At 37.8% G+C, this 27,667-nt stretch overlaps 4 protein-coding genes across 4 annotated transcripts in view; 2 read left to right on the top strand and 2 right to left on the bottom strand.

The window, feature by feature from the left end:
- LRP2 (LDL receptor related protein 2) overlaps window positions 1-1,668 on the top strand; it is a 113,579-nt gene extending 111,911 nt beyond the window's left edge. Inside the window, exon 80 of the mRNA XM_088168084.1 lies at window positions 165-1,668. Within this exon, the coding sequence (XP_088024210.1) occupies window positions 165-326 (162 nt within the window). The 3' untranslated portion in view covers window positions 327-1,668. The remainder of the gene's footprint in view (window positions 1-164) is intronic.
- Window positions 189-21,411, bottom strand: DHRS9 (dehydrogenase/reductase 9). Its single transcript, XM_088168083.1, has 6 exons — window positions 21,282-21,411; window positions 12,441-12,572; window positions 8,068-8,398; window positions 6,247-6,505; window positions 4,868-5,031; window positions 189-4,037 (listed from the first exon to the last, which is right to left on the bottom strand). The coding sequence occupies exons 2-6, from the start codon at window positions 12,453-12,455 to the stop codon at window positions 3,787-3,789; spliced, it is 1,020 nt and encodes a 339-aa protein (XP_088024209.1). The 5' UTR covers window positions 12,456-12,572; window positions 21,282-21,411; the 3' UTR covers window positions 189-3,786.
- Window positions 18,586-27,667, top strand: part of ABCB11 (ATP binding cassette subfamily B member 11) — a 37,064-nt gene continuing 27,982 nt past the window's right edge. Inside the window, exons 1-6 of the mRNA XM_088168080.1 lie at window positions 18,586-18,705; window positions 20,744-20,846; window positions 23,988-24,009; window positions 25,163-25,210; window positions 25,302-25,350; window positions 27,201-27,442. Of these exons, the coding sequence (XP_088024206.1) occupies window positions 20,771-20,846; window positions 23,988-24,009; window positions 25,163-25,210; window positions 25,302-25,350; window positions 27,201-27,442 (437 nt within the window). The 5' untranslated portion in view covers window positions 18,586-18,705; window positions 20,744-20,770. The remainder of the gene's footprint in view (window positions 18,706-20,743; window positions 20,847-23,987; window positions 24,010-25,162; window positions 25,211-25,301; window positions 25,351-27,200; window positions 27,443-27,667) is intronic.
- The window catches only part of G6PC2 (glucose-6-phosphatase catalytic subunit 2), a 46,133-nt gene continuing 39,805 nt past the window's right edge, over window positions 21,340-27,667 (bottom strand). Inside the window, exon 6 of the transcript XR_015804872.1 lies at window positions 21,340-21,411. The gene's annotated coding sequence lies outside the window, so the exon portion shown is untranslated. The remainder of the gene's footprint in view (window positions 21,412-27,667) is intronic.

The following is a 27,667-nucleotide window of genomic DNA, read 5'->3' on the forward strand; positions in this document are numbered from 1 at the left end:
CTGAGGTGAAATTAGTATTTCATTTTGTTACAGGTAGTGTTTTGCAGAAATAATTTACACCATGAAGTTTGACTTTAGGAATATTTATTTACTGTTTCTGGAAGTTGACGTTGGATGTATGGTGTATTAGAATGTAAGGTTTGATTTTATGATTATTGTTTCAGATGGAAAAGGAGCAGCAACAGGACACAGAAAATGTCCCTACCCGTTCTCCTTCACTGCCTCCCAAGATTATTCTGAAGCGAGACCAACCACTAGCATACACAGCAACAGAGGATACATTTAAAGACACGGCCAATCTTGTTAAAGAGGACTCTGTGGTATAACTAGGTAACTCATTTAGGGAAAATTAGACACATCCATTTGCACATATATTTTTTATAAACAGAAGAGTAAGGTTCACATTCAAATGCTTTATAAAAATATACACATCTCTTAGCCAGTGACTGGAGATGTAAGTTGAAACTATGCCTTGTTTTTTTGACAAATGCCAATTTCTATTTTTTTGAACAATTATCGTGATGTACTATATGTATATCTTTGCACTGAAGCTGTCTGAAAGTAATGTTATAAATATACTGTACATTTGTAAATTTTTTTAAGATTATCTTGTTCAGTGATGTTGCTAGTAGGAATTTGTATGGAATCAGTCATATATTTAGGGCTAAATTAATTATATAAATGCTTAAAACTAGAAAAAAAAAAAAAAAAAAAGAACCAAACAAGGCAAATATGGGAACATTACTGATTTACAGGGTCTTTAGAGTGTATCTTTTATAACAGCACCTTTTAAAACTTCTGGTGCTCTGGGCATCTTTGCCACCTATTTTATATAGTACTGAGTAGAAAAATGGGTATCTCTTTATCTTGTGTTAAACAAAAGATGAAAGAGTCAATACAGCATTATTATGCTGAATTACCCGTGCAAAATATTGTTCTTACAACGTTTTAATTGCCTGTGATCATTTCCTCTCAATCTGTAAGACACATACTTTTCCTCTAGGTTCTAATTAACACAATTCCATTAATAGTATTTCTATGATGACTGGATATATTTAGATTTTAGTGCCACAACTACTTTCTCTTGCTCATCAATGGAATACCTCTGTTTTTGGCTGGAGTCTCTAGAACTAATTTGTACTATGAAGTAGCTAGCTTTCTGTAACAGCTTATTTCCAAACAGCAAAATATGAAAGATATTGGTTCATTTCAGAAATTCTTCAGGTTTTTTTAAATGTGAAAATTTAATTTTATTGACTATTTATTTCCTGAGGTGGATATTAATAGAAAGGGAAACAATTTATGCTAATGCAGTCTTTGTAGTTATCTGGTTGTTCCTATAACCCTCCATCAGAATATACTGTTGGTTTTTTTAGCTCTTCTATTAATTAGCCAAGATAATTTTCATAAAAGGAACCATTTGAGAAAACTCCAATTACAGGACCACGTTCTTCAGCATTCCCAGCTAGCTACTTATATAAAAGATTCCTGAAGTTATAATCATTTTGCTATTTGATTGTTTTATATCTAAATTCTCAAAATATATACTATTTCTAATTAGAATGCTTGTAATTACATTGTAACATACTCTGATTAGAAAAGCCAACTGGAAAATGATGCTGCTGAATAAGTCTAATAAACATATTATTTTATCACATTCCTATTCCATATTTTGTGTTGAGTCTCTATGTACTTTTTTCAGTTGTGGAGACTTCATTGCACTCTGACATGAAAATGACAATGCTTTAGATAAAGTCAAATAAAAATAGTGATTACTGCTTCACACAACTGTCTAAAGTTCCTCATGTAAGAGGTTGTCTTGATACTGACGTTGTACCTCTGAAAGTGTGAGGCTGCCCTATTACACACATTCAATAATCTGGCCCTTGAAACACAAAACTCTTACTATCGACAGACTGATAATCAAGGTAGTATGGACATAAGTGATTAAAACCTTATTTCAATTAACTTTCATATCTGACGTCAGAATTTGATGCTTTGATGTTTTTTTCTTTAAGCACATTATGTGTTTTTAAAAGCATTTTTTTCTGAGTGCATTAATGTAGAAAATTACTTGGAGTCTGCAACACAGCAGACGCATCTGTAAGGATTTCTTTGAGATGCAAGGCGCTGTGTTCTTAAGGAAAGGATTCACAAGGTTTTTTAATGGGAGAAGGCAGGGCTGACCCTTCCAAAAGACCTGCCTGCAGTTGCATACCATGAGAAAAAGGAGTGTCAGTTTTGGGAATAGTCTTTGTTGACTCAAAGATTTGGAACCAGCATTGGTGAAAACTGCTAATATGTCAGCCAAGTATCAGAAATACCTTTTTTTTTCTCTGTAATAATTTTAACTCTCCAGATATGGAAGAAAACAGTCCCTGGCTTACTCTGTAGTTAGGTAGTATGTAAGTTTACTTGTTTAGTGTATCTTAGTCTCCTAAGCTTCAGCTGGGACTCCCCCTCTCAATAGCATAGCTACTGAGTACCCTTCTGATTGTGTACAATTTAGGTTCTGGTACTTTGTGTAACAGAAGTTTTAGATTATACTCATAGCTTCATTTTTCGCTTATATTCTTTTTCCTTTATCAGGACAGTCCCTGCTTGAATTCTTACATTTTGGACTACTTCTGTTTCAAAGAAAGCTGATTTTTAGACATTTCAACAACTGTCTGTAATCTGCAACTATAGAGCTGACAAATTATACCATTAATTTTTTCATGTACATTCTCTTTAGAGCTGCCAGGCCAGAGAGAAAGATTTTTCTCTCAGCAGGTATTTATTGTGAAATTAAATAAGATAAATTTATTCTTGAAGCAATTTCCTAAAGAATAGAACTTCAATGAAATACTTAAACGTTACTAACACTTTTTACATACTGTCCCTTTTTTGCCCATTGCAAACACACACACACGACCTCTCACACACAGTGATGAAATTTTTTTCTTATGTTTGGAGTTCTGACCTGTACATGGTATTTTTTTAAGCTTAATTGAATTTCACATTAATGATTAATCACCATCACAGCACTTTAGCAAATAAAACCTTTACCCCTTCAATTTTAATATCTGTGGGAGCACTGATTTGTGAGCCTCTGCCCAACAGCTTAAGAGATAGAGTGTACAGAAGGCACGGTAACCTCAACTAACGTTTTGCCACTCTGAACACACTCTGTACAACTGAAAGAATTTGCTATAGCCTATACTAATGACCTATTTCATCTGATAAGTGAAATAATAATCCTTTTAACTTGCAAAACACACTGAGGAGGAAGGATATATGAATGCATATTGGTTTTGTATTTTCCCCATAAACTATACTAATATTAGGAAGGAAGTGAAAATATGTGTTTTGATACTCCGTTTGCATAGAATGGTGGAGATTTGATTTTCCCTAGAATTGCATATCTGTAAAATTGCTTGTGGTTTTTTTCTGCAGAATTGAATAATCAAGTGGGCAGATACTATAACTGTAATTTCTGGAATATGCTGCAATAGCTGGACTTTGTTATTATTTGACTTCATGTCTTGTGTGAATAGTATTAACTAACTTTGTAGCTGAAAATTTTATGAATGCAGATCGTACAGGGGTATAATTTCTGAAAACATGCTTCAAAAACATGCTGGATTTACAAGCCTGCTTGCGAACTCAGAATTTCAGGTAAGATGGTGTGAGGGAAGGAGAAAGTGTCTTCTGAAAAGAATTTTAACAGTCTAGTAACTGGTATAAAGGACATCTAGTTTTGATAGGGTAAATATTTATTTATGCACAGATGATACTATTTTAATACTAGACATTAATTAGAACTCCATGAACTGGTCTCCTGCTCTCTGCTGGAGCTGGAAATGTAATGCGCAACAGCATATCAGACAAACAGCTTGGGGCATAGGAGAGAAACAGCCAGAAGAACTTTGCATCCCATCCAGCTCTGTATCGTGTCCTGGGGTGCTTTGCTATCAGGGCATGTTCCATGCATTTTATGACATTAGAAATATCATAGTCACACAGTCTTTTCACTGATGATCTTTGGGCTTTTATATCTGTAAACAAAAACATAATCCTGAAAGCATTTATATGCAACATATCTGCAAGAGCGTTCTTTATGTCCAAAGGTTTGGCTACAGTTTCAGGCTTGCTTTAAACTACTGCTCGAGTTCTGAGAGCAATATATCTTCAGCAAAGCAGAGACAATAAAGGCTGAAAAACACCCAGAAGTCCAATTAGCAAAAACCTCCCTGGCCCATACGGTGAACCAGATGTTCCATATAGTATGTGCTGTGTCACACTGCACTAACTTTTCAGATATCACTAAACAACAAACGTAGCATATGATCATAACAGTTCATTCCCACTGGGCATCCCACCTGTAAGTATTGAGGGACTAAGAAATGTAGCATGACCTCATATCTCACCGGTCTCATGTGTGAACTAATAATCTCAGGCCTTATCTGACATACACGTAGTAAAGAACAGTCAGTGATGAGTCTTTAATGAGCATTAACGATGTCTAGTAAATGTTCACAGGATACAGATAGGCTGAGGTTGAAAGGGACCTCTGGCACCAAGCCCCACTACTTAAGCTGGGTCACCTAGACCAGGCTGCCCAGGACATGTTCAGATAGTTTTGAATATCTCCAAAGATGGGGACTCCACAACTGCCCTGGGCAACCTGTGCTAGTCCTCAGCACCCTCACACTGAAAGGTTCAGCAGGAACATTCTGTGTTTCAGTGTGTGCCCATTGCCTTGAGTCCTTTCCCTAGACAACACTAAAAAGGGCTTGGCTCTGTTGTCTTTACAGCTTCAATTCAGGTATTTATATATGTTGATAATATACCCCCTGAGCTTTCATACAATCCTTTTTCTACTTACATTCAACTAAGTATTTTTCTCCATAGGAGTCCTTGATCTCGGGAGTCAGTCTGGTCCAAAGTTTGAAGAGATATTTCTCAATGGTACCTGAAGTAACTTCTTCTGCCTTAAAGAAACCATGCTCTACAATGCTTACTTTCACTCCAAAATGCTGCATTTCTATCCTAGAGGGAAAAAAAGCCACAATAATCTCCCTGACCACCCAATAATGGTACAATTATGAATCATAAGTAAGTTGAAAATATGCCACATTAATATTTGAGACTTTGATTCTTATCTTCATATATCAGAATTATTTTGAAATGTTCAAATTAGCTTCATGGCAATGTATTTGTCCTGTAAAAGCAGAGCAGACAACTGAGGAAAAAAAAAAGCATTGTCAAGTAGATTCACAATTCTCTGTATTGTTTATGTTGGACTCATGCAAAGGATGTAACAGGTGCATCTTAGTTATGTGTTATCATACTAAAACTTTTGACTATTTCATATACTGTTGCATCATTTTAGTTCACAGTAACAGCAGATTATATTAAAGTGTCTGAGAAAAAGTAAAAGTGAAAAAAAAAATTCAATTAGATTAGAACTTTATTCTCTATCCTATGGCTAAATTATTAAATGTTAATGCAATAAAGGTTAGTGGGTTTCCTTGTAGTATGGTTCTCTCTATGTAATTTTGAGTTGTATTGCAAGTCCTTTGGGGTGAAAATAGCATCTTTGTCTTGCTGGGCACAAGAGACCTAGGCAGCCATATTCTACTGTGTGTAAAGGAATGAACCACATGTACATTAGCCATTAATTTCTGTTTCTTTGGGGTATACACTTTCTTTAAGTAAGTGCTCATAATGGTTTGAAACTAGCTTTCCTAGTCGTTCTGACTTATGATGACTGGGCTGCGCCTTAGCTTTCTAGAAGCAGTACAGTACAACTGGTTTCAGCAAAGGGTGCTCAGCTTAATTTTCTGAAGTTACAATTACCTTTGGTAGTGTGGTTGCTGTTTGGAATCGCCCAGCTCAGATTGTTGTGGAGAATTGGAGCAAAACATACAGGCAAGTATAACTTGCCCAAGAAACTGGATATCTGTCCAGGCTATATTGTTGATTTACTTTCAGGTATGCACTGGATTCATATACCACATCTGCATGTGAAATCTGCACACTAACAATTTGTCTAGGAAGTGAAAATTTTCCAAGTGCTGTTCCTGAGTCTGTCCATAGTATTGGAGACTTAAATTTAAAAAATATGACCAGTCCTCTTATTTTCCTTTTCCCCTTTAGGTAGGATTTCCAGAGAAGAATCAAAATGGGCAAATATACACTCACCCTTCCTCAGCATGTCAGGAACCTGTTGTTGGATTCATGCATGTGTTTCTAGCTACTCACCGTAAGGTATCAGAGAAAGCTTCCATACCGCATTTGGACAGACTGTAGCCACCCCCTACAAAAGCCATGAGGCCTTTGGCATTAATTAGATTGACAACTCTTCCCTCAGCTTTTTTCAGAAGTGGCAGAAGCTTGAGTGTGATTTCAATCAATCCCAGCAGGCTAACATCCAGGACTGAATGGAAGTCTTCAATCCTCAGCCAGTCGGTGGGTCCTACAGGTGCTGTTCCTTCAGCATTGCTCACCAAGCCAAAGAGCCCTAGGAGAAATGCAAAACTATCTATTTCAGTGTATGGCAATATCTTACCCTGGAGTATCGTCTGCATTGGGAACCAAGCACACAGTCTGCAGAAACTTCAGTGAGATGAATACAGTTATCTGGAGTTTGCTTGGATGATCTACTTTGTACACCTAGAAAAATTTGCTGAAGAACATGAGTAAAGTGTTAAAGGAAAACTATTTTGTTTGGAGATGTGGGCCATGCTGGGCTTTATTATCCAATCCACTCAAGTATGTAGGTTCCTAATACGCGCTTGTATTCTTTTGAAAATCGATTAGTCCACATAGAAGTGGAGAAACTGATTTTTCTGGTTTGGGGTCTAAAGGTCTGAACCAAATGTACAGAATTAGTCAGTGCTTCTAAAGATACTAGCTTAGCCCTGTGTATTGATAATACTACTTTACTACCTTTATAAATTACTTGAGGAACTTTAGATAAATAGTGACGTTTCCAAGAGTTTGCTGAAGACACCCTGTGCCTCAGGGGAGAGGCCGAAAGTCCAGCCCTCAGGTTCCATAAAGAGTTTCACACACTGAGGTGAAAGCATTAGCAGTGGCTATCCTAGCTGAGAACCTGTGGCTTTCTACAAGTTGGGAGCAAGAGCCTGCTGGAGGGGGTAAGTGCTAATAATTTCGTTAAACTTGCTCTCAATCTCTGCATTCAAGAATGGTCTGAAATACTCATGATGAGGCCAAAAGCCTTTTACAAGCTTTGAGGAGAAAGTCCTATGGTAGAAGATATATTTTGCTGGTTTAGGTACCTAATTTATTAATAAGCCTATTGAATAGCTGGTAAAACTATGTGTTACAACTGGTAGGTACAGTGCTGTGGCGCCCTCTGGTAGCCTTCAGTCTGAGCTCTCAGTGCTGATGAATTTGTATTGCCACAGCTGAGTATATTTACCATGCAGATCTTTTTAGCACCCTTTGCTAAATCCATCACTGAAGTCTCATAGGTATCCAAAGGTAAGCTCTTCCTCTTCTACAAGAGTGCTCAGAGGTATATGATAGGGGTAGCGAGAGCTACCTACATAACAACTCCAAGAAAGCTGGCTGAAATTGCAAGTGTTTAACTGTTAGAGTCAGTGCAATTGTTGAGTACAATGCAAATGTCAGACTAATCCAGGCATGCAAAAATATACTCTTCTGTTTACTAGAGGAGGGTTGCAGAGGCCCTGAATTAACAATTTTTAATTGAGTGGGCTAAATTTGTCAAGAAAATTTTCTGGTACATGTTAGTACTTTCCTTCCACTGACATTCTTCAACTACACCAGAAAGAGTTTAAAAAATACAGCTGGGAATGATTCTGGTTTTAACAGACTGAGCAAGTAGATTTTTAGGCATCCTGTTGGTGAAAACAATGGGCATCATTGCTGGAGACAATATCTTTGAACTGAGAAATTACAGAACTGAGGAGAGAATGTGTTTCATCATTAAGATTAAAAATGCTTCTGCAGTGAGTAGAGAGGCAACAGAACTTTTAGCAAGGTCGGATTTGGTTATATTGAGTCACCTTTCTGAGAAAATGCCATGTCACTTACCCTTGCCAGCTGTCTGTTCAGTCACAAACACCACAGCCCTGGCAATGCTGTTGGAATCTGCTAAGTTCAGACTCACTGTCTTCAGTGAGAGTGAAGAACAGGACCGTAGCTCTTGACTTCCTTTTTCTGTGGCACATGCAGCAATGACACAAAATCCCTTTTTGTCAAGCCATTTAGCCAGTGAGTTTCCAAGTCCAGTGTCACAGCCTGTTATGAAGATGTGCTTTCCATTCAGGTTTCTCACTCTGTATCTGTCTCTGATGATCCAGTAAATGGTAAGAGAAAGTATGGAAGCCAAAGCTGCTATGTGCAGCGAGTCTGAAAGTGAGAGCTACAAGCAAATAAGTTAATGATGTAGAAATGCAATGAAGCAAATGTGCTCAGCCAACCCTCCAACTTCCTGAGACACAGCTCCTGTAAGGGGCTTTGTTTCTGGTCGCAGCCCTTCCAGACCACTGTTAGAAGACAGCAGGAATAAGAGCCTTGGCACAATGTGATCAGGATCCATGAATAATGTGCGCCTTAACAAAACCTTCTGTATCTTTCTGTTCCATAGATTTCTGCTGTGTTCAAGCTTTGCTGACCAGACTTTCTAGTCAGCTCCTTTAGGACATTTCAGACTGAAAGGAATAACATTATCAGTTCTGGAAGTTCTTTCTTTGTGGACATAGGTCATTATTTATGCTGATACCAGAGAGAGAAATTCCCCAGGAAAAAGGGTGATTCTCTTTGACCACTTATAGGATGCTACCCAGGCTGCTTTTCTAATCTGTAACATGGAAGCAGAGTGACCCCATGAACAATCTAAGAGAAGTGTAAGCTGCAGTGGTGGATCTGATGACTAATTTATGTGACTTGTGTTCTGTGACTGGGAGTAATTTGCTCTCTGCCCCTTAGACAAGGCAGACTTTGGGTCAATGCCTGAATCTTCTGTCACTTGTTGCCTATTTACCAGTGATACACAGCACAGCAGAACATACTATATAGGAAGTGTATTTGTAGAAAGAAATGTGGAAATGCATGGAGGTGTTTCCATCAAAAGAAAAAAAAAAGGCACTGAGGAAACTCAAAGTTTCCTAACTGTATTGTGGAAGATACTGTTTGCTTATTACAAAATGTTTTGATAAATGTAGAATACAGTTCTTGCATCTAAATTCTCAATAATTGATTACTAGGTTTCTATTTGTATTTTGGTTTTTACAAGAACTAAACCAAATTAATTCATTAAAGCCAATATTTATAGGACCTCCAATAAGGACAGACATCGTGTTAAGAGAAACTTTTTCATAGGTTCTAAGCAGTCACCTAGGCTCTAGGTATCTACATATGTGTAGATATGCAGACATCTCACCTTTAAAATGTGACAGTTTTAAGGGCTGTCTTCTGTGTAACATTATTTATATCTCAAGACATGAATATTACAAGAAGCTCAATATATTAGGCCTATTTGCTAGAGCTTGCCTGTTGTTCTTGTTCCTACTGAGTTAATGGACTAATTTGCATTTATTCTCATCCTAGAATTCTTGGTCACCTCATCAAGTAGGTATGGAAGAAATCTCAGAATCTGATAGTGAATGAATGTTGACCTCATATTAAATAATTAAATCAGTTACAAAGCTAATAAAGTATAACAAGTGACAACATTCATTACCATTTAATGATCTTGAACTGAGTGCCTCAGTAGTCATCAATATGAACTTCTGAGCTATTGATAACGGGCTCTGATTTTAAAACGTTAAGCAAATATATACAGGGAAGAGTTTTCTTCTCTTTCCACTGCAGTTTACAGGAGGGCTTTCACTGATTTTTTGGGATGTTTGCACTGCTTATTTTAGCGGCCCATCTTACTGTTGTTTTGAGGTTAATGTAATCAGGCCTCTAGCTCAGGTTCTTTGCGTAGATGCTTGGCTTTCTTGCTGTGAATGTCCCTGTTAAATTTGACAAGGACTGCAGTGTTCCCGAGTGTGTCCACTTTGAAATAATCTTTGTAATTTTTCACTGTGTTGGTGACATTTATTTTCTGAGAGGACTCAGTGTGTGCTCTGACAAAGTACCACTACAACTATGTGAAAGCACTCAGGTTAATGAAGGCTTTTGTGATGTAAAATAAAGTTTGAAAACAGAATGTTGCAGTAGCTGATCATAAATCGCCCCAGTCCTTTGGCAATTATGTGCCAGGCAGTATTTCCTTTGATTGCCCATTTAGAATTTGGAGCAGAGCTATTCACAAAAAGAAAGAGGACTACTGTCAGCAGCCTCTGGTAACTCCGTGCCACTAAATCACAGCAAGGTATTTTGCAAGCTAAGTGCAGTGATATATATATACACATAACTTTAGGACTCAAAATTCCTTTTTTCCAATACAAAATTAAATAAAATAATTAGAGTTTTGGGCAAACAATTAACCTAACTGAAAACAGGACCTGTAAATCACATCTTCCTTTCTTGGCTCTGCTGTAGAGAGGAAGCAGTGAACAGTGAGCTTGCACTACTGGAAAGCAAATTAAATTTGAAACTGAGCTCTGTAGATAAGTCCTGGAGTGTTTGGCCAGGATGCCAACCTGCCTTCTGTAAGGAAAACACCTGGGATTGCTCTGGTTGGTGTTAGCCACTGTGTGTGTGTAGCAATAATTGGCACAGAACTCTGTAAGACCAAAGGCTCTTGGGGAGACAGCTGAGAGGGCAGCTCTCACTGTGGAGTCTCCACTGCTCTTCTTTTCCCTGTCAGCCCTGGGCCAGTGTTGCTAAGTCTGTAATTCCTAACTGCCTAGTTCTTGCCATGTGCTAGTGCTCCTTCTCCAGTAACACACTGACCTGAGCATCATGGTAGGTTTTGCTCTGCTGGAGCCTTCTGCCACTATGTATTCTGCTAGATTATGTCATTACTGCTGGAGGGAGCCTGGGGTCAGGACCAAGAGAAACAGTCTCAGTTAAAGCTTTCTTTCAAGAAAATCCTCTAATTCTGTGAATGTGCAATGTTATCCAAAATATCTCTTTTTTGATAATTGTGAAGTTCTATAAAAGCCAAAAAAAAGCCACCTGGCTTCCAAGATCATACCGATTTTGAAATAGCTGCATGGAGTGGCAAACAGTTCATTTCCAGAGGAAACGTCAGCATAGTATTTCAAGAGTATTGATGTATCTTCATAAGTATTGCATTTGGATTAATAATGTAGCCAATAAATAGCTAAAGGCAAATTCTCTTTTCCATCAAACTTTAATATTTGCCTGGCAAATTGAGAACTTGTGTGTTAGAGCTTGGCTTTTCATGCCTACACATGTGCCATTATAAAAGCAATTGATTTTAGAGAAAAGCAGCATGACTGCATTGAGAGGCCTCTAAGATCCCTAGATGACTGCAAAGTTCAGCATGCTTCTGCTTCTCTGCACTAAAAGAAACTGAAGCACATAGACCCCATATCGAAGGTGGATATTAATGATTTACTCCCACAGGAAGTTTGCTTATGCCAAAGAATTTCAGACTGGGGTGAAGTCTGGGGCCTGTGTGTGCTTCGGATTCCTTCACCCCCCACTGTGCAGGCAGTGCAAAACTCCAGAAGCCAGAGTTCTGCAATGGGTAGAATAACCTGCCAGGCATCCTGAGGAAGAACTGCCAATGGAAATTTTGGCACTGTGGTTCTTCAGAATGAGCACTCATGTAGCACACAGTGGAAGGTTTAGATGTATTAGGCAGCACACAGAAAGATCATCCAACAGCTCTCCAGAGTCACCCTTCCATAGCTACAAACCTCTAGTTTTCAGTGAATTAACAAATTGGCAGGCACAAAACATCAGATCTCTTACTCTAAGGTGAACTATTCCTGCCTATGCAGAGCCTTCCACTTCTGTTTCACGGAAAAGGAGTGCTTTTTTGTATGCTGTGTAAATATGTGATAATTTGTTTTGGTGGTCAACAGAATATTTAAGACCTTTATTTATATGTTGCCTGAAAAGAAACACACCTCCAAACTCTCCTACACAACATTTTGTAGGGAGATGAATGTTGTCTGGTACAGTGAGTTTTCAGCATGATTTTATCTTCTTTGTATGGCTTGCACTTAATATTTTTACCACAGCATCATAAGAGCCCCAGGAAAACAAAACCATTTAAAATCTTAGATCACCGACTAGTGTTTGAAAATTGAAGCAGAGAAAGATTCCACATGTTGGGAAGAGCATTTCTGAGTCAGCATTTTATTCAGACCTTGTAGGTGCTAAGATAAACAACAACTGTTAAAATTACTCTAGAAAGGAAGGGACTGCATATTTTCTTGTCCGTGCACTGGAAAACAAATGCTTAGCTCTCTTAGATATCCTGCAAATGCATATAATAGGTACCGCTCACTATAACAATAGACACAAGTTCTACTCACATTCTGGGGAGACATCGGCAAGCTCGGTCTTTACCTCCAGGTGCTCATGAGTTGCCTTCACCAGTTATTTCCAGCGTCAGAACATAGAAACAGCCCAATTTGTTCATATACTTGTGTGCCAAGACCCGCATGCTGGTTTAAAAAAAAATAAAAATCTCATAAATTCTGTGTCTAATGGTACTTTCCTAGTGATGCACACCAGCAAGGCCCCTCTCCCTGCTATTGCTAATGACTTGTACTGTGATCTCTGTCTATTTTAGAAATGTACTTGGTATTAACCTTCTGGCTATGCTCTATGCCTGCCTCACCTACCTATGTTGTATAAGCATTGCTGGCTATATATAGTGATTTAAAGAGCCTGGGGGACTGTCAAGGCGCATTAAGGAGAGCTAATCTACTGAGCTAAAAGAACTGATCTGTGCTTTGTCTTGAAATCAGCAGGAGTCCTGCTATTGATTCAATAGAGCTTGCTTCAGACCTCCCCCTTTTTTCTTTCATGTGAATGACGTTATTGTTGATGTGACTTAATCTCTTAAGATACCTCTTTAAATTACTTTTACTAGTCTAGGGGAAGTTTTTTGATACTAAGAACAAACCAATTTCAACTTTTCTCAAATAAATGCTCAAATATTACAAACCATACAAACAAAATCTCTATAGTTTGAATGGCCACAGATATTAACACATGATTGCTAATGTCTTGTTTGCTTTATCGTTGGCCCAGTGTCTGGTGGGCACTTCTGATCCATCTCTGAGTACTACTGAATAAATATGGCAGCAGAATTTCTTTTCCCTTCACGTATCTCTTCACTCACAGTGCTGTGTGGTGCCAGGTGCTGCAGTAAGAGAGGAGACTTGGGCAAAGACCATTCTCAACAGCAAAATTAATGAATAAGCTTTTTCATGAAAATTTATTTGAAACTAACTAAATGAGTAGGAAACTAAAACTGAGGAAACCAAGTAAAGTAGTAGGATGGAGCTGGAAGTGATCTTGCCCATACAGTTGAGTGGATGACGACAATGGCAGCCTGTCCCAGACTAGCTGGTGGCACGTGGTCTGGCTGGTGCCTGACAAGAGGTGAAGAGGTTTTAGCTCATCCTCTGCATGGTGGGCAGCTCTTCCCACTCAGTTTCTCTGCCTGCTCCCTTTGGCTTGGGCCTGGAAATTCTTGTTTCTTTTGCCACTCTTGAGTGCTGCAAGCTGCAGTATTGGTTGCTACTGTACTTTCAGCACTCTTGGGGCAGTCAGGTGGCACATCTTGCTGTAGACGTGGGGTTCAACAGGTGACTGGCAAAAATTTCCTCTCCAGGACAAGCCTGGCAGAAGTGCCTGCGTAGCCCTGTTTGGGCTGATTCTAATGATAGGCTCTACAGTGTGGTTGGAATGACCACAGAACAGTGCTCCACCAGCATGCAAAGCCTGTCACAGGGAAACACTGCTCAATCAGTGTCAGGTCAGGGTCCTGCTATTGTGGGTAGCAATCCTTTGCCAGGCAAGTGTAGGAGAGAAAAATACAAAATGTTTCTCTACTGCTGTTCTTTTTCCCCTCACTAAACTGCTTTTTAATTGCAGAAAGTTATTTTAGAAAGCTGAATAGAACCTTCTTAGCATCTCAGGAAACATTAAAATGGGGAATTTTCTCAGTAAGTTTTCTTCTACACAGAGTATCCTCCAGCTCTCTCAGAACATGGCATATAGGGGACCTTACTGGAAAATAAATCACAAAAAAATGTGAGCTCTATTCATAGTTTTCTGTTAGTTTGGCATGAGACAGGCTTTTCTCTGCAGAAAGCAGACCTTGACTGTGATTTCTTATTGATTCCTTAGGTGTGTTTTATAATGAAATCCTTGACTCTTAGAAAGGAAAAATTGCCATATCTGAACCATAACATTGGGGAAGGAAACTTGGTTTTCCAGGGAAAAGCAAGAAGCTAAAGTTATTCCTGCCAAACAGGTAAAGGTGGTGAAGCACACATTGTGCTGACTCTAACAAGCAACCCAAATCCAGGTTCTGTGGATGTGATCCCTCGGGACGTTCTGACCTTGTGGACATTATGGGTCTTCCCCTATGAGATGTCCCTTTTAGTCCTTAAAAACATGTCTAACTATGTTTTCACCTGCCTCCTACAGCCTTGGGAACAGATCACATTTTGCTACTCATAGCACAGCACACTGTGGTTTACTTCTTTACAGAAGTACTGGCTTCTTTTGCTGGCATTTCAGAAAATGAGGCTTCGGGTCCCAGGAGAGTAAATGTCAGCAGAATCTGGTCCTCCATACAGCGAGAAGTAATACATTAGGCAACTGATATATTTTTCTGCATTTATAATTTAAATAATCTATTTGCAGCTAGTCTGCCCTTTCTTAAATACTGTTTATATTTTCTTATAAATGTTAACATTTGCAGTCATGGTGTCTCACAGCAGCTGGTGGTCTAACAGGGACTGAATTCTACCAACTGAACTTTAATTTCTAAAGATAAAGATCAGAGTAGATGGTGTCATTTCAGTTTCTTTGTTTCCCTAATCAATCCTTTTGATTGAATAATCTAGGTGGAAAAAAGATAAAAAGCTTTAGCTTCTAGAAAGCCTCTGTGTGAAACAAGAACGTCCAAGGATTAAAAGACAAACAGTCCCTGCTCCAACCGGCTTGGCAAGTGTCTGTTTGACAGATCCTGAACAGCAGCTTCATCACTGGGGCTAGCAGAAGATAGGGACTTGATTTCTATTTGATTTCTAAATAAATAAACAAACAATAATGACATAAAATGCACACTGAGCACATTGATTACATCAGCAGATAGAAGTTTTTCTGTGTGGGAGTTCACTGAAAACTACATGCCAACATGAATAATTAATCTTTAACTGAGATTTGAATAAATCTTTCTAGACCAAATATGTAAGTCATATAGTGGTGCAGATGCATTTAAGATTAGCTTTTCATATGACAGTATTTCCAAAAAGTCAGAATAATGAGGAGATATAATGCTACTTTGCAAGGCTTTCTCAGTGAGAAATGTATTGCTTCTTTTGACAAAAATGTCTGGAAATTGCCTCACCTTTTTGAAAATACTCCTTTCCATATTGCATTTTAATATCAGGGAGAAGCTTGCTCCAAAAAGCCTCTTTCTCTTTTATAATCTTTGCTGGATTACATAATGCTGTTTTGAACAGACTGGGTTGAATGCAACAAATCTTTAGTCCAAAAACTTTCATATTTTTCCTGAAGGCAGCCCAGCGATTTAATTGCTTTAGACATTATTATTATTTATACTGTTGGATTTTTTGCTGTACTAACATTTCTATTTCCGTCTTTATATGGCATTCAGCCCACAGATACACCAAGGTTTATTCATGACTATGAACTTTCAGCTTGTTATCCATAAATGAAAGGGGCGTGAGCTATCTTATCTGCTTCCCAGAATGGGAATGTGCATGTACAGTAGCTGACAGTGTGTTTCAGATCCTAGCTCTCAATGCAGTAATCATTAGTTATATGACTTGTCTGAAGGACTGGCTGGCTGCTAAATGAGGTGTGTAGAGCCCATTTCCATATCTTAGGAAATCTCATCTTTAGAGAAGATCTCTGGCTGGTGGTAGGGTTTCTTCTGGCCCCATCTGGTATCTATCAGTCCTAGGTAAGTGTTTTGATATCCAAAATGGCACTATATGTGTTTAGACACACAAATTGCTCCTTGTCTGTGCTACAAGAAGCCACCATGGTAGTCCCCAGAATTAGTTTGCTGTGTTCTCTAGATATGTGTAACAATTCTGATAATTAAAAGACAACACTCAGAGAAGAAAGCTTAGACAGAAGTTATTATCATGCAATAACTCATGGTATGTATTTTTTTCTGGATGGGTGACTGTGAGAAATTTCTAGGTGCACTTTTCATGTTGCAAAGATATCTCAGTTTGAAATTGATTTGGATTGATTTGGAAAACATTTCTGAGCCCTTGGAAATTGGGGGGAAGAGGGAAAACATAAAAATGTAAACCAGCTTGCATCAGCTCTTAGAGTTCCATGAGTGAATATTTTTGCTGGTCTGACTTTGCTCACAATTTTTTGAGGAGAAAAAAAATCACTTTTGGCCTGAAAACAAAGATAGTTCAAATAAAAACAATTTGTCAAGTTATAAGCAATTTTATGAAGCGATCAAATGTCAGATGGAGGTTGGAATTTAGCAGTAAGTATAATTGGTACTATGGCATGTCGTAATAGACCAAATTTAAGGCTCAAATTCAGTAGAATCCACTCAGTAGGATCTTGGGCCTTTGCAAGCTCTACTGCAGTACTGCACCTGCTCAGGTTTGTTCAGTAAAGTGAAAATGCAATTTTTGCTTTTGATAGAATGAGTGATAACTTAAAAGTCATTTATTACATACATTCAAATTCTAAAACAAAACTACACTTGTTAAGTAGAATTTATTTCATTGGTTCGCTAGCTGGGTAACACAGCATGGGAGGTGCTGAGCACTTGTGCCAAAACCCAGATAAGCATGTGAGTGCAAACAGTCCCAAAGAAGATTCCAGGAACTGGATTTCTGTTCTGACAATGATGTATTGATAACCCTGACTTTTTGAGCACACTCCCAGATATTTATCTACCACTAACTAGACGTATAAAACATCCCTCTAGTGAGACCTTCTTTCATGAAAGGTAACAAATACGCACTTGTTAAATGTCAAGTAAAATAAGCTGTGAAGTCAGGTCAGAATTTATTAATCTTCAGGGTTTTTTTGTAAGATGATTTGAGAAAAGCAGAAGTTTACAAGGGAGAAGAGCCCTTCAAAAGGGTTGGGGTGGCCTATGGTCTCATCTCCAATTCTTCACTGCCTAAAATCTACTTCATTAGAAGTTTGAAACAGGCTCTATGCCAATTTCTGAATGCTTAAATGAGCAAAGTCTGTAAGTGAGAGTACTGAAGTAGATTGTGTAAAGCTAAAATTATGTTCTTTGTCAAGCCAAGTCTTGCCTGAAGATACTGGATGGCTTTGTGTGCCAGTGTGAACTTTGCTAAAGTACCTTGAAAACCAAAGGCATTGCATTGCCTTTGGCCATGTCGCTCCTGAGGAAGCTATCAGTGGGGAATGAAATAAAGCAGACTTCTGCTCATCATATAGTTTTTCTTCCAGCCTTCCCACTACCATGAAGGTAACTGTCCCTGCACTGCAAGTAACTGTTTGTTTTACTCTGGCTCTGTGCTGTGGTGGACTAAATTATTATCACTGTGAGAATAACACTATCCAATAGTGTTATTCTCAAAGCTGTGCTGTGTACAGTGGTGTAGATGGAGACTTCTTTTTGTTACAATAGTGGGAGGAGACACGAGGTTTGCACTTAGTTATGTTGTCATTGTGAACACAGTAATGATGCTAACCAAGGCAAATTGGATTTCTGCTTATCTACACTTAATTGCCACACACTTTTGGGCATGAGGCTTTATCATGGGGAGTTTGAAAGCACAGAAGACTTGAGGAGAGCTGACAGTCACTGTGATTAAGACATTGCCTTTCTATCTTGTCCTATGAGTCAGGGCCCTCTGTAGTGAGAACTGATTTCGGAGAGGAACTAAGCTCTGTTTGCCATTTCCCTCTCAGCTATGTGGTGACATTGGCTGAGGTTATAGCACTGTCCTCATCAGTATCCCTTATTGAAAAATCCATGGAGGGTTTGTATCCAATGAGAATTCACTACTACTCAGGAGCTTCCAGGCTGTAAAATCTTCATTTCAAAGGAAAAATTGGAAAAAGCTAGAAGCCGTGTGGTGAGGGGCAATCTTACATAGAAAACAAGGCTTTTGACCAAGTTTTTAATCTGAATTTAGATTAATCTCTGAACCAATTATCATGTTATTCAGTTGATGTTGCTGTGTATGGTGGGGACAAGAGTGTACATAATTATTATTTGGCAAATAAAGTTGCTGATAAAATAATGCTATAATAATTCTTCCTGTGCATTCAACTGTGAGTTGTTTTCCAGAGAAATGTCTGGTCTCCACATGTTTTCCAAGTGCCCTAACTTTGTTGTGAGATTGCATTAGTCAAATTTAAACACTCCATTAGATGTCAATGAACTGAAAACATCATGACCGCATGGTTATTGACCCAAGTGCAAATATCCAGTGCCCAATTGAAAGATTCAGTTCTGACAAATGGGTTAAAATAATGAAAATATGCTGGAAAATGGATGGGAGCTTCACTTGCTAATTGAACAGAGTCCTTGCAATTTGTTTATGATCCTATGATTTTTCACAACCACGGGTGAGTAACAATTTGTCCTGTTTATTATTTGAGAGTTAACTGATGACACTTCCTGAAATGAAAGGTATTTGTATTTTTCTTTGGGACAATTTAAGCTAAATGCTACATTTCCTCTGCACAGTTGGTGGGGGTTTTTTGGTTGGCTTTGTTTGTTTGTTTGTTTGTTTGTTTATTTTTGTGGGGTTTTAAAAGTTATTTTTAATGGGGCTGTTTAAAGCGCAAGACATTTAGGTTCTATTTTGAAGCAATATATGTCTTTTTGAATAAATGCTATCACTAATATGTGAGGAAACTAACTTTAGAGAAACATGAAGCATAGTGCTTTCAGGGCCAATTTTAATTGTTACTTTTCTCCACCCATCCATTCCCTTTTATGTTAAATAAAGATATGATCTGAATAAAGAGATGATTTGAAATAGATTTCTAAGGGTTTTGGATCTGGTCCTAATGTTACTCCATTTACAGGATGTGTTCATTTTTTAGCATTTTTCAAGTAATACTTATTTAAATCTGAATTTTGAGTTCCTCAAAGTTTTTTGTTTCTCAAAAATCCAGCAACTGCACTGTAACTGGCTAGAGTAAGATGCTATTTCATTTGCATGCAGTTTGAGTTATTCTCTGCTACTAGGCTGTATTTTGCACACACAGGGGTACTATTGCCTGCTATTTTCTCTAATTTCTATTACCTTGATTTTAAATGCAGGCATCAGCAACAGTATTTTTCAAGATGTTCTAAGTGATCCCAGTTAAACATCCAGACCCTGAGGAGGGTTATTTTAGTAATCTAATACCGCCTGTTTATCTGCTATGCTAATCCATTTAAGTAAGCTAATGAATGGTGCCCATGGAAGAGGACAATATTTGGTGTGTTGAACTTTAGAAAAAATAGGAAAAATGTTTCCTTTCAGAAATGTGGGACAGTCATAATTTTATTGGAAAATTAACATAATTCCAGAAAATTTATCCCTAGCAAATCTTTGCAACTAGAAATCTTATTCGAGTCTATCAGTCATTGGGATTTTTTCCACTTTTCCTGTTACTTAAAACTGTTTAGCATTCAGGCGTTAAAAAAGTTATGATTACAATTATCAATTATAAAATTGATAAAGGTTTGTTAAAATGAAATAAAGACAATCAAACTATGCTATCTAAATGCTTAATATGCTTTAAATGAGAGGTTGTGAGTGTTTTATACAGATGCATAATCATACAAATGTTGATACTTGAAGACTGGAAGATGGTGTAATAACTGTGCCTTGGAATACATTACATTAAACAAAGATGTGGATGAGATTACATTGGTTATGTAAGGGTGTATTTTGGGGATGATTTCTGCAGCATTTTCCCTTGGGTGCATCCTGGATGCCAGGTTTCCCTGATTTTGCCTTACAAAAGTGCTTTAACAAGAAGACATTAACTTTGTCCTCATATCTGCTCAGCCCATCAGTGTGACTATAGGAATAGAACTGTCCAGAGGAGCAGCTCTGGTAGCCAAGAGCTGTGGGAGTGCAGCTGGAGATGATGATGCAGATGTGGCCCTGGGGCTCCCACCATTCTCCCTTTTGTGCCCCAGTTGTCCCCTGCCATGGTCCTCCCAGCCATTGCCGGTTGGGACAGCACAAGGCAGGGGCAGGTTCTGCTGCTCCCTTGTAACCGAGGGATCTGTCCTGTTAGTGTCTCAGCCTCTAACCTACCCTCCCAGATGCCACCTCACTTCAGCACAGCCATCCCTGGGGACAGGGCTGTTTGCTGGAAGCTGCCAAGCCCCACAGGGTGGTCTCCACTCGAGGCAGAGGCACTGAAGCCTCAGAGGCTTTGTGCTCAGGGGTGAGCTGGGCACTCTCTGAGGTGTTTTCCTACTCTGTAGTTTCACGCAGTCCATGACATCTGTCCTGTTATAACTTGTGCTGTAATCAGTGGTATTGTCCTGGGATCATGAGGGCAAAGAGGGAGTTTAACATAATGTTGTTTTATGTTCACAGACAAATGTATGTTGATACTCTTCTTCTCCCCATCCCCACATCCCATCTCTTTTCAGGGCTTTTGGTTGAAGTAAATAGTCATCATGTCTGACCCAGTAGTTCTGCGTAGCATCAAGAGATTGGGAGAGGATAATTATGCTTTTGACTCGGATGGCAAATGTAAGAAGTTTATTCTTCAGTCATCTCCTTATGTTATAAAACATGTAAAATAAGTGGTGGGTGGCCTAAGTGAAGCAAATAGTCTACAGCATACAAAGCAAATAGTCTGTGGGGTAAAGGGTTATATGGTACCTGCTGTCATAGGTATGCTGCCTCCAAAACAACGTTTTTGTAAAAAATATAGTAATCCCTACTCATGGACAATCTTTACAGGTAAATGAACAAGTTCAAGATATCTGCATAGGTTTTTACACTCAGTACTTTGTTGTATAAGTAAAAGGCTTCTATTGAAGGAAAAAAAAGTAAAAAACGCCGTCTTCCATAGTTTCTTCCAGCAACTACTCATATTTGTAGTCATACATGTATTACGCAGAATTCTTATGAGCTAATTCTAAGATCTTATCTAATGCCAAGATCTGCATTCACTCTTCTTACCAGACTTTGTCCTTTTTTCCATTTTTCCTTTGCAATATGCATTTTTCCATTTTGGCAGTCCAAATGCAGAAAAAGTCAAGGAGAAACATGAAGAGAAACTGCTAAATATTTTGAGTTCTCTTTGTAAGACCTGAGAAAAGCCAAAAAAAGAGAGGATGTTAAATATTTATACAAATCATAAAGTACAAAGGAAAGCAAAACAGTAGCCTTAATGGAAGCTAAATTGCAATACAGGTTAAGGGGATATGGCCAACTTCTGGGACAGAAAACTGTTCATCTCTTCCAGACACTTACTTTGAACTCCCAGGTTGCTAAGACTTACCTTGCTGGTTTGAGGAGTTGTTTTTTTGTCTGCCTGTTTGTTTTACACACTTGTTGCTTTTACTTGTTATGAGATTTTGGCAAAAGGCTATCTACTGGCAAAAGACTGTTCTTGTTTTGACAATTGGGCCTATCAAGTGAACTTGCATCCAGTTTCTTGGTTTCCTTGGAAATACATTCTGTTTTCTGCTTAATGTAAGAAGAAGGTTGTTAAACTGCTAGAACACCTTTCCCAAAGCAGATAAAGCTTTAAAACCTCACTGGGATTCTGCTGATTGATCTCATCTCCAGAGAGGTTTGCTTCCATAACCACCTTCTGTACAAATTAGTTAGGATTAGCCCTCTCTGGATCAACCCTTGAATACCACACCTATAAGTGTAGTTAAGAGACAGATTTATTTGGGAATTTTTTATGTACAATTTTTCATCACTTGACTCTCACAGAACCTTTTCCTTTTGTGTTCTCACTTGAACAGTAAACACTCAAATTCTTGCCAATATTTTTCAGCTTTTCATAGAGTCTCTGCTGATTTTTTTTTTCAAATTGTAAAATTTCTTTCTTAAATGCCTTTTTTCCTCTTTCAAAATTTTTTGGGGGCATTCAAAGGTAACTAGCTTTTCTCCTTTTGGGTTAATAAATTCTTTTATCTTCCCTACATTCTTTTCTATGTACATCATGTTCTATCCTCTTTTTCTACTTTTTCAGTTCTTACAGTGTGAACTGTTACTCATCTATTTTTTTTCTTTCAAAATAACATAATTTTAAATTCTTTTCCTGCCTAAAAACTGCTGGCCCACAGGAACTGGCCTGAAATTCCTTGCACTGTTGAATAGCATTGGTATATTCTTGTTTCCCTCTTCAAAATCAGAGATTAAGGATTTTTCACATTTGAAGAGTGCTTGTTTTGCTCTCTTAATTCATGATTCAGAGAGCTTTTTCACTCAGCTCTTGTTTCTCCCATTTTCCTTCCACTGGGCATTTCCTTTATTTCTTGCAAACACTTTGCATTACCAGCCTATAGAAGAAGCTTTCTCTAAACCTTAACTTTTCTGATAAACCTTGAAGAATCTTCCAGAAATGGTTTCAAACCACTACTGTTGTTACCTGCTGCCAAAGTTCAAATAACCAGGTATATTCTTTCTTCACAAAAGAAAGTTTTTATAACACCAAAAGATCTTTTGTAATAACAGTTTTACACATTAGAACTTTTCTGGAAAATATCTGTAATTTTAGGGATCCATGTACCCTTGCTGAAATAATATCTTTTTAACCATCCCCAAGTAACAGAGAGCAAAATACAACCACTAGAGTAATTGTAAACTAAAGTCAAATAAAGTTATCTTATTAACCCCAAAAAGGAATGCATCAGCTGTTCCCTCAGTCCCAAACTCAGACTGTTTCCATCTAACTTGGGTTCTTGAGAAATGCAAAACCCTGGAGTACCATCTTCCCCTGGGTAGAAAAATGATAGGGGCAAAATTTGTGGTTGCAGTGACTTCTTTGTACGCTCTGTGAACAGCAATGCAAACGTCCTCTGTGTCTGCTCTGTGAAACAGCCCTGTGCATGCTCAGTGATGAGTCTCTAGATGTGAAGAAAGGCAGTGCTTGAAATGCAAACTATGGTTCTGAACTTAAAGTTGAACTGGCAAATGCATCATAATTGAGCAAAGTGCATATGCTCAGTGCCCTTAGGTTATCCAAACTGTGATGTAGGTATAAAATGAACTCTTTATTCATTGTCATCTCAAGTGATGTACTAAAAATATTTTCTACGTCAGACCTTCTGATGACACTTCTTTGGGGCCCCTGATAACACAAGCTGTGCTTTATTATGTCTACCACAACATCTTTTGAAAGGAGGCTAAATCCAGACCTTTACTGGGGACTAAGGAATTGTCCTACAACTTAATTGTATCTTCTGGTATGATTCTATTTCTCTAAGTTCTGGTTCCTTACACAATGTCTTAAGAGTAGACATCAGTGTGACAAGTTGATCCTACCCTCCAAGACCACAACTGCTCATCTTCCACAGGATTTGCAGTCTCTAAGTTGTGAAGGCAAGAGTGAAGAGCTACCACTCCTCCTTTCAGGGAGCATGCATAGCGTGAGCATTAGCTTAGCATCCTTAAGGAGGCAGCATCCAAGACAACTAGTTGAATATTAGCAAACAGTTGGCAATGAAAATTACTTTTGGCAAATGTCCTGAATAATGTTCTTAGTGTAAACCACATCCTGGCTATATGTATTAGTGGGAATAAGATGTTTATAACTCAGGAATGATCAGGTCGCATGGAGTTCTAGAGTTTATGTTTCACATGTCTACAGAAGGTTATGTACTTTAACAATAATCATTAACTAGACTGTGCATTTATTTTCCCTCACAGGTAACAGCTTCAAGAAAACAGAGTAAGTCATGTACATGATGGAACAATCAATATTTCTAGGAATATTCAAAGAAGTTAATGTTGGTTGAACTGCCTTATTTGATACAACTGAAACAGAAACTTTTAAAAACATAAATGCCAGCAATATGATCTTCATTCTGAAAATGTTTTTGATATTCAAATTTATCTTTCTTCAGTGTTTTTAGTTTGAGAAATCATTTTTTCAGGAATTTTAATCAAACTTGATTAATTTCTCTTAAGACTTAACTGTGAGATTTCAAAACAAAAGGAATTAGATATTAAGATTTAAATGTGGAATTCTGGATAGTTAAAAGTTGGGATGATTTAGAGAATTTTACCTTCAGTTATTATCAGAGATCTGATTGGAATTAAGAGCTTCCGCCTTCCTAGACCTTTGGACAACTCTGTAGCAGGCTGGACAATATGCTGTAATTTGAGCCAGCTCTTTCTGACATAGTGAACCCAGTCTGGGAGCTACCTCTAGAACAGGCAAACCAGAGTATCTCTTAATTTATCCCGTTGTCAGGTTGCCCATCTAAGAGAGCACCAGCCCAGTATTAGAAGTCTACCACGTCTTTCAACCTTGAAACCCAAGTTCTGTTGGACTTTCACATGTAACATACATGTGATCTGTACATACCTGAAGGAAATCTTCCTTTCGGCTTTGTAGGATCTGCTGTTTGAAAACAGTTTATGACAAATATAGCTTGAATAATTTGCATCATTAAAAACCAAACCAGAACAACCCACCACAAATAGATTAACCCTACTCATTTGTCACTGAATGTACACAGCTGATGATGATTCTTTGCTATGGGAATAGGAACTTTGTCTTAAAGGAAGCATTAACCAACAATTTGGGCAGTAGCTTTTTCTTTAGCCGACCACAAAGAATGCAGAATTCACATTATAGGGACAGTGTGTTGAGGAGCTGCTTATGGAACAAAGTATAAACTTTTAGAGAATTTTAACCTAACCTCCATTCTAGTGTCTGTCTAAAATTTCAATGAACCATCAAATCACTGGTTCCAAAGAAATGTGAAAGAAACAGCTTGTCTCTTAAAATCCTGGGCAAAATGTCAAATAAAATGCAAATTCAGAGAAGTAACCAAGAGAGTAAAAGTAATAATGCAAAATCTTATCCTTTTTGCCAGAAATTTCTATGCGTATGAAGAACCTTTTATAGAGAAGAAAAGTAAAAAGTGAGTTAAGTTCAATTCTTTATACTTTGCATAGAAAACAAAAGAAGTACTAAAATACAAGTTCATAATTTTATGTTTTCTGTTGTTGAAGGTCATCAAAGAAGGAGGAGAACAGTGTTCGTGTTGGCTTCTTTCAGCTGGTAATGAAAGCAGTGTCTATAAATATTTGATGTGTATTGTGTTGCAGAATAAGTGACAATAACCAATGAGGTTGTTTTGGGGTTTAACTGTGACTAAGCTGAACTTTTAAGGATTAAATCTTTTGGCCTGAAATTCTACCAATAAAATTCAGTGGAAATTCAATAGAACCCCTTGTAATCTTGTCAGTTTGGTGTCAAAATTGTCCATTAACACGTTATATTTAAGCTACAGGTACATATGTGGAAATGAGGTAAGATGCATAGCAGGGATCTAGGTGACCTTGGTTCATTCGTATTTCTGCCAAAAATTTGCTGTGTGATATTTGGCAGATAGTTTAGCTCCCTCATAATTGTTCCACAGCTTTTAGAAGATTTGGTTGCAATGGAAAATTGTGGATGCACAATACCATATGGTATGAGTTACATCTAGCCTTTGATGTAATTCCATTGGGTTCATCTAAATTTTAAAATTAATGTAGTCAAGAGGTATCCAACTCAGCAGATCCAGCTAAGAGGCCTTTTTGCTTCTGTTTTGCACATGGTCCATGCAGTTATTCTGTGATGTGTCCAAACCAGTATGGTCCTGACTGTAGTAGAGGGCTAGTGCAGTAACATCCTCGCAATGTACCTGGCTAAGTATCTCAGCTCCTGGTTGGGTGGAGAGAAGTCTGTCCCCACAGAGGGCAAGCAGAGAGGTTTGAATCCTGTAGCTTCTTTTGCATAGATATTTAGCTCCTAACATGCAATTGGTAAACACAATATGTTTGCTTCAGATGTGCTGAGAGATTGGATATCACGTATCTGTGCATTTTCTGTGTGCTATTTTATGTAATCAAGGGAATTCCTAGGCTTCTTATGAGCAAGGTTTGTAAAACAGTGGTAGAGTTACATATTGTATGCATGTTACATGTATGTATGTTACATGTATGTTTTCTTCTGACTTTTTTTGTTTTCTTCTTTTTTGGTAGAAGGACCTTTTATTTATTTCTCTTTTGTGTTAACTGGTTTTCCCTTTATATTGTCTTTGCCCTAATGTCCCTTTCCATACATGCTGTAAATTCCCACTCTTTCTTCTCTAAGACACATTATAGCACCTGGACAGGTTCTTCAGCAGGCTATTATTCCATTTGACACTCCTATTTTAAAATGTATAGCATTTGATATTGATATTCTATATGGACAGTTTAATCTATATATTTGCACCTGACTTCACCGAGAATCAAACTTCATACAATCATGACAAGGCAAATTTAAATCACTGTATCTTTGCCAAGCTACTTGTGTGAAAACTCTTTTCTGCATATTTCTCTCAGATTAAGAGCCAATCCACAATTGCCTGGCTCAGCCAACACATGTTAGAATTTTAACTATGAGAACTTGCTCTGAGATGTTTAGTTGGTTTTCTCCAACAGCACCTCATACTTCTGAGAAATTGGCTAACTCTATTCAGAGGCTCTACATAATGCCCTATGGCTTTTTCCTCCCTTCACTCTCTCTCTGGCCCCACTGGAAATCTGCAAAGCAGACTATATATATGAATTATAGCTATTATTCTTAATCTCTTACCTAGTTTCTGGAATTATGATAATGCAGAATGATATTGAGCTATTAATGTTATATGATAATACATTCATTCACATGTTAAAAGGAAGCTTGTAATAATTTATGAGGCTGTAATCACAAATGTAGTTAGATTAGATTTGACAGAGAGATTTGTCTTCTTTCTATATTGAAGATAATTATGAAATTTAAAGAGAATGGTTTTTTTATCTGATCCACCTAATTAATCATTACACAACCAGTATGAAGACTGTCTCTCAGCAGAGATAATTTTTTTTTCTTCCCTCTAGTTTCGATTTTCGTCATCTATGGAGATTTTAATGATGGTTGCTGGTAGTTTGTGTGCTATTGTTCATGGAGTAGCCCAACCAGCTGTGTTGCTTGTGTTTGGTGCAATGGCAGATACATTTATCGAATATGACATAGAAATGCAAGAGCTTAAAGACCCAAACAAGACATGTGTAAATAACACCATAATGTGGATTAATGGCACTATTCATCAGAATGAAAAGAATTCCACAATAAGATGTGGGTAAGTAATGGATGTATTTGTTTCTTTCCATTGTTATCATAGCTTGTCAGAGGATACATTGCTATTGAAGGTCCTGTTCAGCCTCTAAATCTTATGTTTTCTGTTCAGAAGGCAGAAAATAGGCATGGTTCTTATTACATAGTCCTGTTTCTGAGCTGGAAATATTATCTGGAGGGACAGAAGGTCTTTCAGTTATAGCTGTCAGCAAGAATATTCTTTGATTAT

Source organism: Sturnus vulgaris, chromosome 7 (assembly GCF_052056855.1).
Source record: "Sturnus vulgaris isolate bStuVul1 chromosome 7, bStuVul1.hap1, whole genome shotgun sequence".
In the NCBI taxonomy this organism is placed as follows: Eukaryota; Metazoa; Chordata; class Aves; order Passeriformes; family Sturnidae; genus Sturnus; species Sturnus vulgaris.